Source organism: Passer montanus, unplaced genomic scaffold, assembly GCF_014805655.1.
Source record: "Passer montanus isolate IOZ18808 unplaced genomic scaffold, ASM1480565v1 scaffold52, whole genome shotgun sequence".
Taxonomy (NCBI): Eukaryota; Metazoa; Chordata; class Aves; order Passeriformes; family Passeridae; genus Passer; species Passer montanus.
Window position 1 is genome coordinate 2891533 of NW_024370152.1, and position 13563 is coordinate 2905095.

The 13563-nt window shown below is 45.7% G+C and overlaps 1 protein-coding gene across 6 annotated transcripts in view; it reads right to left on the reverse strand.

Moving 5' to 3' along the window:
- PSD3 (pleckstrin and Sec7 domain containing 3) overlaps nucleotides 1-12922 on the reverse strand; it is a 106863-nt gene extending 93941 nt beyond the window's left edge. For 3 of the 6 annotated variants that reach the window (XM_039724076.1, XM_039724078.1, XM_039724074.1), the window contains exon 1: nucleotides 8865-8999. In XM_039724076.1, coding sequence (XP_039580010.1) covers nucleotides 8865-8885 — 21 coding nt within the window. In that variant the 5' untranslated portion in view covers nucleotides 8886-8999. Of the gene's footprint in view, nucleotides 1-8154; nucleotides 8614-8864; nucleotides 9000-12822 lie in introns of those variants that run through there. The other 3 variants (XM_039724080.1, XM_039724075.1, XM_039724077.1) reach the window with 3 other exon arrangements.
- Between the last annotated feature and the right edge of the window lie 641 nt (nucleotides 12923-13563).

Below are 13563 nucleotides of genomic sequence, written 5' to 3' on the forward strand. Positions count from 1 at the left end.
TCTGCCTGTTTGAACATGTTTGATAAAGCCTACTTCTCTAGAACATAGCTCTTGGTCAAGAGTTAGGAAGGCTGCATTTCCCTCTCAGTGAATTTTAGATAACATTTATGATGCTGCATTAGTTTGCATTTGGCAGTCCTCACCCCTCAGACCTCCTGGCAACACACTGGACCGGTTTCTATTGACCTCACGCAAGGCATTGATTGGCATGGGTCAACAGAGGTCCTACCTTGCTGACCTTCTGTTTCCTGCTTAGGGAGCAGAGAGATTCTTTAGGATAAGCCCGTAGTGCCTGTGGTGGTTTCAGGCCAGCACAGGAATGAAGCTGCTGAATCCGTGTCTCAGCACTGACCTGAACAGCAGCAGGATGCTAAGACCACAGGGTACCTGCTTCTCCAGCAGGAGCTGCCAGGGACAGGTAAGTCAGCCCAGCAAGTCTGGATGTGCAAATGGAGCAGCAGGTCAGTATCCGCAAGGAGAAACTGTTTCCACAATTCACCCTTGAGAGGTGTCTTTAACTCCAGAAGAGAGCTGGTTGCTGCCTTTCCTGAAGCACAGTTTCGCTCTCTGGATGAATTTCATTTCAAATGGTAAGCTCCCCTCAAACTGCCCTCCAAAAATCCCAGTGGTTTTTAGATAGGTATAGCGAGTCATAAAAAGCTGAAGAAAATGCTTCTCCTTTCTCCACAGAAGAAAAGCACCAAAGCATCCCCTTTTGACTTTCACTGACGTTCTGGTTGGGACCTTTTTTTGGGAACAACTGGTTTTGTCTTGGGGCCTTTTTTATCATACAGTCTTCGGGTAAATGTTTCCTCCTAAGTTGTCTGAAACCAAGACACATACCTACATGTCAAAGAGCTTTAAGTGAAGAATATCAAACTCTTGCTATCTCACCACCATTTTCAGCTAAGCTGACAGGAGAACTGGGCTCTGTCTCAGTGGAAGGGGATAACACGGTCCACAGCTGCTGGGACAAGCAATGGGTCAGTCTGAGCACAAAGAACCAGTGTGAACCCGTGCCTCTTGAAGCAATCACACTTAAGGTCATATATTTTCTTTGAAAATGTCTAATAAGGAGGAAGTTTTCAAAGAAGCAGATAATTAAATGGCAACTTCCAGTCTGGAATTTTTCAGACTCCCTGAGAGGACAGATGCTGTTAAGACAGACTCACTCCTTGCAGAAGACCCGGGAAAAGAGTGCGTGAGAAAAAGCAGAACAGGATGGGTGCTCAAATATGAGTCTTCAGAGAGCAAGCATCAGCCAAAATTCTGGACAGCAAGAGACCACTAAGGGAAAACATCAGCAGGAAGTGACCTAAGGACTGTTCATGAAGAACTGTTAGCCAGGACAGAGAGGTGAAAGCATTCTCAGGCATGTCTCCACAGCTAAGCCGTATCATGAGGAAGTCTCAGTTTTACATGCTTTCGCATGTGCACAGCTCTGTTTCCCTGAGCTTCCTGCCTTCCCCCTCAGCCATACCACCACTGGATGTCGGGTCCCTGACAGCAGGCAACAGCCCGTACACTGGAGTGACTTTTGGAGGTTTTATTGAGGCTACTGGGGAAATGCTGCAGTATTGCAAGAAAGCAGAAAAAAAGCCTTGAAGAATGCCTGTAAAGTATGTCAGTCTACTATGGAGACCTTCACAGCCACACCTGGACCATTTCTAGTCCCAGGCTGTGCTTGGTCCATTCTCATTGCTTCACCAACATCTCTAGCAGCAAAAAACTGCCTGCCAGCAGCCTATCAAATACTCCAATAGAGTGACTTTATGCTCTCAGCAGGAATGATGGACAGATGGTTCCCACAGAATTTAAAACCTTCTCCAGCAAGCTGCAATGTCATGGGCAAGTCTTTACAGAATCCTGCATTGAGAGCTCTGCCTCTGCTGTCACATCATCCATGAGTGGCCAAGAGCTCAGCAAGCTTCACTGTTTTTGACAGGTCATACCAATTGTTCTGAAAAGACTATGCCTGTTGAGCTTGTCTTAAATCACTTTCCTAAGTAACAGGATTAAATGCAGAAAGCTGGCATTAAAATAAACTTGCTAACTGGTAAACCTAGTGCCCCACCATCACAGAAAGAGTGTGGGTGCTCACAGTAAGACCACTGGGTAGGCAAGGGTTGTACTGTTTAATTCCATGTGACCTCATAGACAATAGCTGTGTTTTCCTTATACCTGCCCACACTAATACACGTTTGCAATTCTTGCATTAAAGCATTAGCAAAACAGATTAAAAATGCAAAAGAACAGGACCTTTGCATGGCTTAATCTCAGCCAGAGCTGCTAAAACTTAATGCTACCCAAGATTTTGAATGAGAAGAAATCTAAGCCTGGGTTTTAAACTAATTCCTAACTATCAAGAGTTGCAGGGACATGTATAGAAAGCTACAAGGTGGGGAGGAAAGAATGGGCTTGTGTGAGAGCACTGAATACAGCAGAGAAGTCAGGGTTTTAGAGAGGGTCACATAAGACTATCAGCTACAAGGCAACTGAGAGATGTGGCAGAGGTGCTTACAGTGATAAGGGGTCTGAAAAAAACAAAGAACAATCAGTAATTCAGCACCTTTATTTTTTAATGCAACAGCCAGAAGACAACAGAAGGTATTGGGAGTCAGCACCACACCAAAGAGGACAGTTTGTAGGCAAAATCACCAACCACCTTGCAAAGCAATCTCACAGAAACCAAAATACTGAGGTATCTGACAAGGAGGGTGAACAAGCTCAAGGGATACAAATCCCTAACAATATAGAAATCACATCCTTCTCATGAATCTCTAAGCTGACCTCGTCCTGGGCATCTGCTGACCTCCATGACCATATATATGCTCCTGGGCTAAAGCAGCCTTGAATTCAAACCAGTGCAGAGAGTCACTATTACCTGCTCACAAGGCTTTGGCATGGCTATGGACTGGAGAGGCCTCAGGCTTGGTACCATCCAGCCAGCTCCTCTTGAGTCCTCACCACAACACTCTACACAGCCTACCCCAGGGATCCACCAAAAGGCACCAGGGCACTGCAGGCTTCCTATGCCACTATTTCCAGCACTACAGGATTTGTTTGCTATGAGCAGCCTTTCAGGAAGCAGTCAGGCTGGAGAGAACAAAACTGAAAGAGTGCAGATACTATCAAAGCTGCTCTCCCTGCACAAAGGCAGACTTCACAGAAGTTCAGTATCTAAAGAGAGGTTCAGCTCAGAAATGAAGGAAAAGACTTTCTGCTTAGGAGAAAACCTTGGAACAGCGACCAAAAAACCTCAAATGAATGCCTTAGCAGCAGTATCAAGCAGGTAAAATTTGTTTCCAGTCTATTATGCAAAGGCTGACGCTGTCTGAGCTGTAACTGCATGGCTTTGAACAGCATATTAATTCAAAGTCTGTATGATTACACTTTACCATTAAAGGTCACTCAGCATTATGTATTTGTCAAGTCAGTGATTTTTGATGCATGTTGTATGGACCTTTGGATATCTACGCATTATTTCTAAGGTATGTGCAAGAATCAAAACAAGTACTCTGAGAAGAAGACTCACTCCCTGAACCACTGTGGTCTTAGACATAACACACAGAGATGAAGAAAAACACCCCAAACTTTTCTAAAGCGACAGTGCAAGTATATTCCTGAGTTATGTCAAAGAGCATTAGGGTGGGGTGTGATTTAAGAAAAACTGTGCAAAGACAGCATCTTATATCCAGAGAACTCAGTGATGCATGCAGTAGACATCTTGCATTTACTGTTTTTGTTGAATCTGTTCCAGTATATTTAGCAAACTGACAGACTGCTTCACTTCAGCAGGTAGTGTGCTTCCATCATCTTCAGGCATCTCAGATGGCAGGACAATGTTTAGACAGGCTACAGGTCTGCTCCACATGGATTTCTCCTCCATGGAAGCTAAAATTTGAATATACCTAAGTGCCTAATGAGCCTAACAGAAGTTAGTTCTGTTTCTCTTTCAGCAACTAAATTCTTTCCAAAACCCTAGCCAACATCTGCTGTCCCTTGAAACTTTACAGACAGCATCCTTTGCCATGTGTTGTACATTCTTTATGTCCAGCTAAATATATACTGCTTTTATGGATGGAGGGACAGGGTATTGGGAGAGCTCATCTTCATTTTTCAAATCAATGTTATAAACATGGTTTAAGGCAGCGTACCCAAGTGATTAAAATATTCCATTTCAGTGAATGGTTTAAAAAAAAAACCCACAAACCAACAAATAAAAAAACACCCCACAACCAGCCATCAAACCACTCTACAGCGGAAGAATTAACATTTACGAATGTGTAAAAACCTGCATTTTTTCTGTGGCAAGTGCAAACTGTAGAACTAACAACACAGTAACAGAGTATGCAAAAAGGGGTACGTATCTTAAACATAGCTTACTGATTCTGCGTTATTATTTCCTATCATATTTAAATTAATTTTACAGCTTTCACCACAGCAGTTTTTTCTGAGCGTTTCCTAGATTTAAGAGAAGTTTTTTGGAATAGAAATTTGAAGTTTGATCTGAGCCATCTTATCTCTGGTACAATTAAGGCAGAAGTGAGAAAACACATCAACAAATTTCTCCTGAGGAGCAGGCACTGGGGGACTGAAAATATTCTTGCAAGACCGTATGCTTGCTAAGAAAGTGCACCTTAAGGACTGCCAACATTGTTGGGCAACTACGGCTCTGCAAGAGGTCAGGAGCCAACAGGCAGTTCCAGCTGTGGCAAGAAGGCAGAAGACATTAAAGATGTTACGTCCCCCACAAGCAGCACAACACAGGCCAGCTGGCACTCATGTCCCACTGGTGTGGAAGTTAGTACCTCTTCTTTTTTCCTCATTAACTCACAGCAAGTCCACAGACAAGACAGCTGACGACAATCAAAACTTGCTGGTACTAGAATTTATTTCCTCTTGAGAACAGGGCTTTTCTGGGAAGCATTCTTCTGTTAGCACTGTCATGCAGACATATCCCAGGCCTAAGTGCATCTTTCCATCACACTTGGCATTCATTCAGCCTGAGAGATGCAGTTATTACTCAAATGACACTTCCCATTTGAAAACTGTTGTAACAAAATAATGAATACACTTTAAGCCACCTCTTCCACTGTGTCATTTCACTCCAAGAAGTGAAAGCAAGCCCCATTCATGGCTTCTGCAAAAAGGGAGGCTTGTATTATGTAATCTGTGCTGTTGTTTTCTTACTGCCCCCAAACTACTGCATCACAGTTTCAAGACAAGGGCCTCCTTTCAGTCATAGAATCATAAAATACGCTGAGTTGGAAGGGACCCATCATGACCACCAAGTCCTGTGCAAGACAGTCCTTTCACCAGGCAGTAAAAAGTTGCTTGGCAAGCACAGCAGTGACCACTGCGTTTCTGCCCTGGCAGGCCATCTTTAGAAGCAGCTCCAGCCTGGTTTCCTTTGGCTTAGCCCAGAAGCTGCAATACTGAAAATCTTCTGTGCAGTTAGCAAAGGGAGGCACACACTTCCCACAGCCATCACTGGTGGCTGAGGTACTCCGTGGAGGTGGAAATGCAGTGCTCACACTCTGATGGACAGCTTGATCCCTGATGGACAGCCTGATCCAGTGCCCAAACAGGTTTTTTTACTTACACCATCCAGGAAGTACAGTCAAGTCAGAAGCCATTCAAGCTTCAAGGGCCAGGTAATACCCAACTCCTCTGACTCCTGATTCAACCCTGTAGCAACCAAGCCCGCACCCAGAGGGCTAGCTCTCACCCCACCCTGCTTTTAAGCACCATCCGCAACCTGCCTTGCTCATCTCTGTAATGAAGGGAATAAACGTTTGGATGCATTAGCATCACAGGAGTCTGTGGTCTCGAACAGAAGCTGGCAAAACAGCAAGAAACATCTCAGAGCAAGGAGGAGCTGCACTCAGATAAAGTATCTGGAAACATACTGCAGAAGGATAATTCAAACAGTGCCATTCCTGAGAGGAATGGAACACTTACATCCAGAATGGAAGTGTGAGGCAGACATTTCGAGCTTTTTCATCTAACAGAAGAAAATTATTTCTAACACACACCCCCCACCCCCCGCCCAATTTCACATCACTACAAACAGGAAAATAAGGACTAGAAATAGTCTTTGTGATCATGGGGTTTGATGGGCATCAATCCATTTAGGAAGATAGTCAGAAGTTTAGGACACAAATTGCACAAGACCTAAATTTGTTTCTCTGCAGAGCCACTTTGCAGTCACTACCCAGAGAAGGTCCCTATCGCACATCCCCCTTTTCAGCCAAACTTCCAGAGGGAGGGAGCCACATGCAATTTGACAACCCACTAGGATGCAATGAACCATCCAGGCCACAGAGCAGGTCTTGGTGGCAGATCAAGAAATCCCTGCTCCACCAGAAGCCAGCTCTCCATCAAGGACCGTTTGCAAGGAAATGTCCTTTCAAGGGTGGTGGGTGGGCATATGTCCCTGCTGAGCGCAGGAACATTACTCCCACCTTTGTTGGGTAAGCTCAGCAAGACTCCCACCAAACAACTCTAACAGATGCTGCACCCTGGGGATCCTCAGCACTACCAAGGCAGAGCTGATCTGGAGCAGGATACTCTGACAGCCTCAATCTTTGAGTTCTAGTAGCAGTTCACAGGTTTGTCCAGCCTCAGCTGAAGAACAACAGTTTGGCAGATGGCCTCCAGCACCCTGGGGACCCACCCACCTAATACTATGCAGACAGTACCCCCTCCCTCCCTCCCTCCCTCCCTTTCTTGGGCTCCCTTCACTAGGCCACTACATTGTGCTACCTCTAAATCACATTTAAATCAGCACCCAGCAGTACCCCAGCGTCTTGCTCTCTCTCAAGACCTGGCAAGCAAACAGAGGTTCTCAAAAGAGAAACACAAACCTCAGAGAAACACATGCCTGAGAAAAATCACTCTAGCCCTCAGGTCTGCCTGCCTGTCTCTCCATGAAGCAGGGATAGTTTCAAGCAATCACCTACTGTGCAAACACAAAGACTGTTTCTACCAGCCATGGCCCAAGCACCCTTACTTAGTACTAGTGGCCTTATGTGGTGTACAACTTGTACTGCCTAAATGCTGAATCTCCCAGCACACGTCTCAGAACACATGCATGGAGAAGTGCCTGCAGAGATGCTCCATGGCACTCTCTCAGAGAGCCTGCCTCTCAGCCTACAAGAATCAAACCCCAACATGTCTTATATCAAAGCTGCAAAATCAATTGCCAGAGCTTCCTGGAGTGATGGGCAAGAATAGAATGACTGTGTTGGTGTGGAGGCAGGGAGGGGAAGTACATCCATGTCCTTCATCTATGCACCTTGACAACACTAAAGGATTTGCTGGGGGAAAAAAGTCACTAGCACGTTCGTTAAGATCCTCACTGCTCTTTTCCTTCTCACTTTGACAGCACAGAGATCAAACTGAAAATTGAAAACTGGAAATTGGAAACAGTAAATTAAACAATCCACTCAAGCACTAATAGCTCAAGAGAACCACTCTCACACAGGTCAGTTATGCAACAATTTTCTGTGCGGATTAAGAAGTCCCAGCTTTTTTGTTTCAAAACTTGTTTCAAATTTTGGAAGCAGCAACATGTAGGTTTCCTGGATTTTTTTTAAATCATCACCACTACCACAAAGGATGTTCTCACACTCCTCAATGAGCCAAGGCTCTAACTGAATGCGATCATTTGAACAGGATCTCCTACATAACTTCACCTCTCTCCCATAAGTAAGCCCCAAACAACCTCTCTGTCTGTGTAAATCAACAGAGCTTGGACAGATTCACTGAGCATTAAACTGGTAACATCTGCTGAAACACATCAACTAAGGATATGACTGATGAAAAAGCACTTGGAGTAGAAAGAGGCTTCTTTCTACTAGCTAAACCAGAAAGGCTTGGATGACTCTCAGCAGTCTATTACAATTGCTTCAAACACTGGGTGTGCAGCCTCCAGTTTCATTACAAATACTGCATTTGACATTCTGAGTTAATGCCCCTATGCACAGACAGAATTAAAGTGTGACTGAAGCTACAAAACTAAGAGTACTTGCAGCTGCCTATTACACACCCAAAGCACTTCAATAACATTCATGGGGCTTTGCCTGACAACATACTAACTGGACCCTGTGGCAGACAGGTAATTGATGTTTATAGCACAGAAATACTCACCTATATGGGAGCTTGCAACTTCAGTGGGTTTGTGTGAAGTTCAAACTCATTTCAAATATATGTTTATGTTCCCACTGAGAAGTGTAGCTCCAGTCCCCGGGAGTAAGGATGAAAATAGTACCTCAGCTGCACAGGAGCATGCCTGGGTAATATTCTACAGTTTTACACTTTTGGTGAAATCATCTCAACCCCACTCTTGCCCTGAAAGTGCAATGCTACTACTCCACCAAACGTTCTTCTGACAACGTCGTGTTTAATTCAAGAATTCGGCTAGATTAAGAGAGCTTGTCAGTGCAGCAACAATGCTGATGTGTTAGACAAGTTACTTGGAGACACAAGCAAAACGAAGTGCAGGCTTGGGGTCCCAGCCCTGAGTGCAGCTTTCCTGCTGCAGCTGGTGTCTCTCGGGATCTAGTTACGAGCACAGAAGTGGGCTCCGACCTTTTTTCTCTTAGGGCACTGTGAAAAGGATTAAAAAAAAAAAAAAAAAAAGGACAATACAAGAAATTAAGAGGGGAAAGTAAAACAATAAAAGGAAAGAGGAAAAGGGATAGGGGAAGAAGGAAGAAAGAAAAGAGAAAGCGTAACAAAAAGAAAATAGAAAGAAGAAAAAAGAGGTAGGGGGAAAGAAAAAATGCAAAAGTAAATGGGGGAAAGTGCCTCCGGCTGAGCGCACCCCCGCACCCGCAGGGGCATACGCCTCCCCTTACCGCACCGCCGGCTCCCTCCATCTCCCATCGCCGGCCGCGGCGGATCGCAGCCGCGCTCCCGCCGGGCCGCGCCGAGTGCAGCCGCGCCGAGCCGGTCTGTTCCGTGCCGTGCCCCCGGCCCGCAGCGGGGCGGCCGCCCGGGAGGGGAGGGCAGGGAGACGGGGGCGGGGGTGGGCGCGATGGAGGGAGGCGAGCCGAGCCGAGTGCACCACGTGCTGCTTGAAAAGATTTTAAATAAATAAATAAATAAATAAATAAATAAATGGGAATTATTTCAGGATTAGCAAAGCAATAGAGTGAAAAGCACAAGCCAGACCGCGTGCCCGCAGCAGCGGCGCTGGGCAGGAACACGACCAAAGCCCGCGGGGGCTGGGACATGCCGTACTCTGCTCTTAAATCCCCTCAGTGCGGCTCGCAGTTGTTGAGAGAGGAAGGGAAAAAAAAAAAAAAAAAAAAAAAAAAAAAAAAAAAAAAAAAAAAAAAAAAAAAAATAAAAAAAAAAAAAAAAAAAAAAAAGCAGAAGCTTTTTCCAGCCTTGGGGCTTCCTTCGCAGTTTGCCTTCAAAAAGCAGAAGAGCCCAGATGTCTTTGGAGTAACCCCATCTGAACACTCGAAACTGATTTTCCGTTTTTGTTGTTTTTTTGGGTTTTTTTGGTTTTTTTTTCACAGTTCGCTGGAAACTCTCTTGCATCGTCAGGTTTTAGAGCACTCCGCCACATCATTAGAACTTCTCTAACTAGGACCTCTGAGCTTTGTTCTTTTAAGTAAAAGTGGGGTTTCCCTATCAAAAGCTGTGCTTTAGAAAATACTCCCAAATCTCTTCAGCCCAGTTAGAGGAGTTAACTGCACAAGTAGCTGGCAGACTACATAAAGAAAGATGTCAGTCTCTGTAAGTTCAGTGTATCTGTGTTTTGTTCAGCGACAGCTGAAAACTTCTTTGGTTTTAACCAGTCAAGCTTGAGGATAGGCTTTCTGGAACAATCTCTGGGGAATCACTAAATACATTGTATGTTTGCTTCGTTCTGAGCATGGGTAAAAAAACCCCATGTGTTAGGTGGTAGGCAAGGTTATTCTCTAATGCTGTGCTCTTCTGAAAGGCTTTGGACAGTGCTGGTGGTAGAAGTGCATCACCATGAAGTCACTGACGTAAGTGTACCACACCCAGACAGAGCAGCACCTCTATGACTGAGGAGACAGCCTAGCCCTGCCTTGTTCCCCTCTGGCCTCACAGCCCAGTGCCAGAGCCACCCTTCCTGCCAGCACTGGGCAATCTCAGCCTTTCTCCAGGCCCGTGGGGGAAAAATCCATTTCCAACAGGATAAAAGTATATCCAGGCATAACGCTTGAAGCACCCTGGCCTGAAGCTTTCCCTGTTTGGCAAGACGACAGGGGTAGCAGCACCATCTCTGGGCTCTTCCAACTTGTCTGGGGGCTCCATCTAGCAGCACCTCCCCGTGCTCTTCCCAGCAGGGCTGTGGCATGCAGAGTTCGCACTGCTTCTCCTAGACTGAGCCCACTTATTTCTCACCACTTCCAGCTCCACATTTACCCAAACAGTACTGCCCCTGCTTTACACCCACGTCACCTGGCAGCAGACTGCACTGCCTCTGTCATCTGGGTGCCAGTGGTGTACACTGTATTTCAGAAGGCATTCTGCTCTTTCCCTACAACTTCCCCTCTCCCCATCCTAAGCCTCTCACCGGCTCCACAGCACCACAAGTTGTCTTTAATCATCCATCCCAGGAGCAGCAGCACAGGACCTGCCCCCTGCCCTGCTCAGCAGCACTCCAATGCAGTAGTTTCTGTCCTCCGGGAACAGATGGGTGAAAAACTGTCTTTCCATCCCCTGAAACAGCTGGCAAGGGTCCCAAAGAGGTCCCTGTGGTGCAGCTCCTCCGTGCCCATCCTCTGTGGCTGAATTGTGCCTACAGGGCTGGGCAATGTGCTGAACAGCTTCACCCCTCTCCCCCAGCCACAGCTGTGATGACAAACATGTTTTGGCCCCACCAGGGTTTTGTCCCATCTGTCAGACACCCTGGGGGCCCTGGGAGCCGGTGTGGGGGCACAGGCTGCAGATTCCCCATCTGTGCCCCATCTGAGATGGCTAATGCAGCGGAAAAAGAAACCACCCAGTGCCTGGGTCTCCGAGGAGTTGATGCACTCTGCCTGCCTCTTCCCTGACAGGCTGAGGTCATGAGACTACAGGCCAGGAGGAAGCTGAGAGCAAAAGCAGGGCTGGAGTCAGGGGCTGGTGATGTCCCTTGCAAGGCACATCCCCTGCCCTCGGCACCTAGGTGGCTGATGCAGCCACTGAACTCCAGTTTGGAGCATTCCCACCACCTATTTGTGCTAAGAAAAATTTGACCTTTTCTCTCTTATCCAGGCATCTGGCCTGAGTCACACAGACATTTAGGCTGCCAGGAATATGCTCTGTGCTGAAGGACTGGGAAAGGAGAGCATTTGCCAGCCTGGGGCAGGATGGTCCTGCAAGCCTCTGCTATGTGGGCATCAAGCTCTTGGTTAGCTTCACTGCAAAGGAGGGTGATGGAGTCCTGAAATTGGCACCAACTGTTGTTTCTTACACCACTGATCATTGTTTTCTGCAGAAGGGCCATATTAAATCCTAAAACATTTCTGTGAATGGGCAATCAGCAGAGAAAAGTGGTGGGGTTAGTACATTTGTGAAGGAAATCTGTATTTTTTGTCCAAACACTTGATATAAATTTCTATAGCTATATTTTAAAAAAGTCACAAAAAGCTGACACAAAACCTGGCAGCTTTCGAAGCAATTATGAGATACATATCACAGTTAGAGAGCAGTCTTAATTGTTAAAGAATTTAGTCATGAGCGCACAGCATGTATCTTTAAACAGCCCAAACAGAAATTAAAAAAAAAAAAAAAAAAAAAAAAAAAAAAAAAAAAACCACCAAAAAACTCAGAAGATGGCAGTCAAGTCCAGCCTGTGCAGTGGCCTCTGCTCCGAATTCCCCAGCCATGGGCAGTGATGGGGAGCAGGGAGCCAACACTGGGCAGGTGATGTGCATGGGCACTGGACTGAGGCTGAGCAGGGTGTGGGAAATGGGAGACAATCTCAGAAGCTGGTGGCTGTGGCAGACAGAAGTGTGAAAGCAGCACAAGGGACAGCTGGATTCCACAGCTTGGATAAGAGGGATTTGTCTGAGAAGTAGCCAAACTGCAAAGGCAGTTGCTGGGGGTATTTGGGGGAGCAGAGCCTTACAAAGCCAGAAGTGCTCTAGTAATGCTGTCAGATGAGATTGCCCAGGTCACAGTATTGAAAATATCAAGTTTGGGTATGCCAGGTAGCAAAATTGATACCCTGGGCAAAAAAATAGTTATGGCAGACTACATGTTTGCAAAGAGTCTTGAGTAGAAAACAGGAGGTCAGTAAATAGGAAAATGGGTACAACAGGCAGTGTCAAGGGCTGCCAAGATGTGCTTGTCAAGCAAGCCCACACTTGACCACCAGAGTGGGAGCAGGGCAGCAAATCAAACCTGGATTTCTGACTATAACACATGGGTCAAACCTGCTTCTTGTCACAACACAAGAGTCATAGAATGCTTTCTCTCATCAGCAGGGAAGCACCTAAGTGGATACATGGATTGAGCATTGCTGTGTCAGTGCCTGTTCCAGCCAGATGGCACCAGTCTCTTCCCCTCCACTTTCTAAGACAAACTTGTCTGGGTCAAAAAATTCACAGCTGAAAATACCCTACCTCACTATGCCACCCCATAATGAAGGGGAAAAAAAGAAGGAAAAATAAAAAAGGAGTATATTAAAATCAGAGTTCTGCAAAGAGTAACCAATGCATAAACTCTGTCATTTTTTGCCAATAAAGTTGCTGTCACACAGAAGTAGTACAGGAAATGCACTTCCAAATAATCTTTCCCTATTCAAAAGGCAGAAAACCACAAATAAGCAATCATCCAGGTACTCACCATAAAATTTCTCACGACATTGCATTTCAAATCAAAGAGGCTCTCTTTTGTCTTGAGGGAGAAGAAGGCTAGGGATATAAAAAAATATCATTAAAAAAGCCTAGCCAGAAACACCACTATCTACAAATGGAAAGATAGAGTTAATCATTTACTGGATTTTCCTTGTGTGTCTGGATTTTCTGGAAACAGCTGGGAAAACTTTTTTTTTTCTGTTTTACTCAGAAAAACATAGTCGCCATTGCAACCAGTTTTTTTCTGAATTAAAGGTGGAAAAGAAGCTGCAACACCACAAGGAGAACAGCAAACTTGGAGGTGAGGTGCAGAGTAAGAAAAACAGCATGTGTAAAGATGGTAACCTTCCTATTATTTTTTTTAAGAGTCAGGTATAAATTATTGTAGTAAAGCCCAGGGTGACAGCTACAGCAGGGAGTGAGCCAGTGGACACACTGGCTAGTTAGCCACCTGCAAGCCACGACAGTATCACCATTCTTCACTTGGCTTTTTCCTCACAGGTTGTCAGGATTGTTTGGCCTCATACCCAGAGCTCCTGGAAACTTCCCTTTTATGGGTTAACTGACTCTTGTCCTGCTCCTTCACTCATGGACAATTCTCTAGAGTCTTGCTATGGCCAGGAAACAATCCAGAGATTTCACTGCACTCTGTCCTCCATCTGACATGTTCATTGGGAGGAAAGGAAATGACCAACATTCCCTGCCCAGGGAATGCTGTAACTAGCCAGAA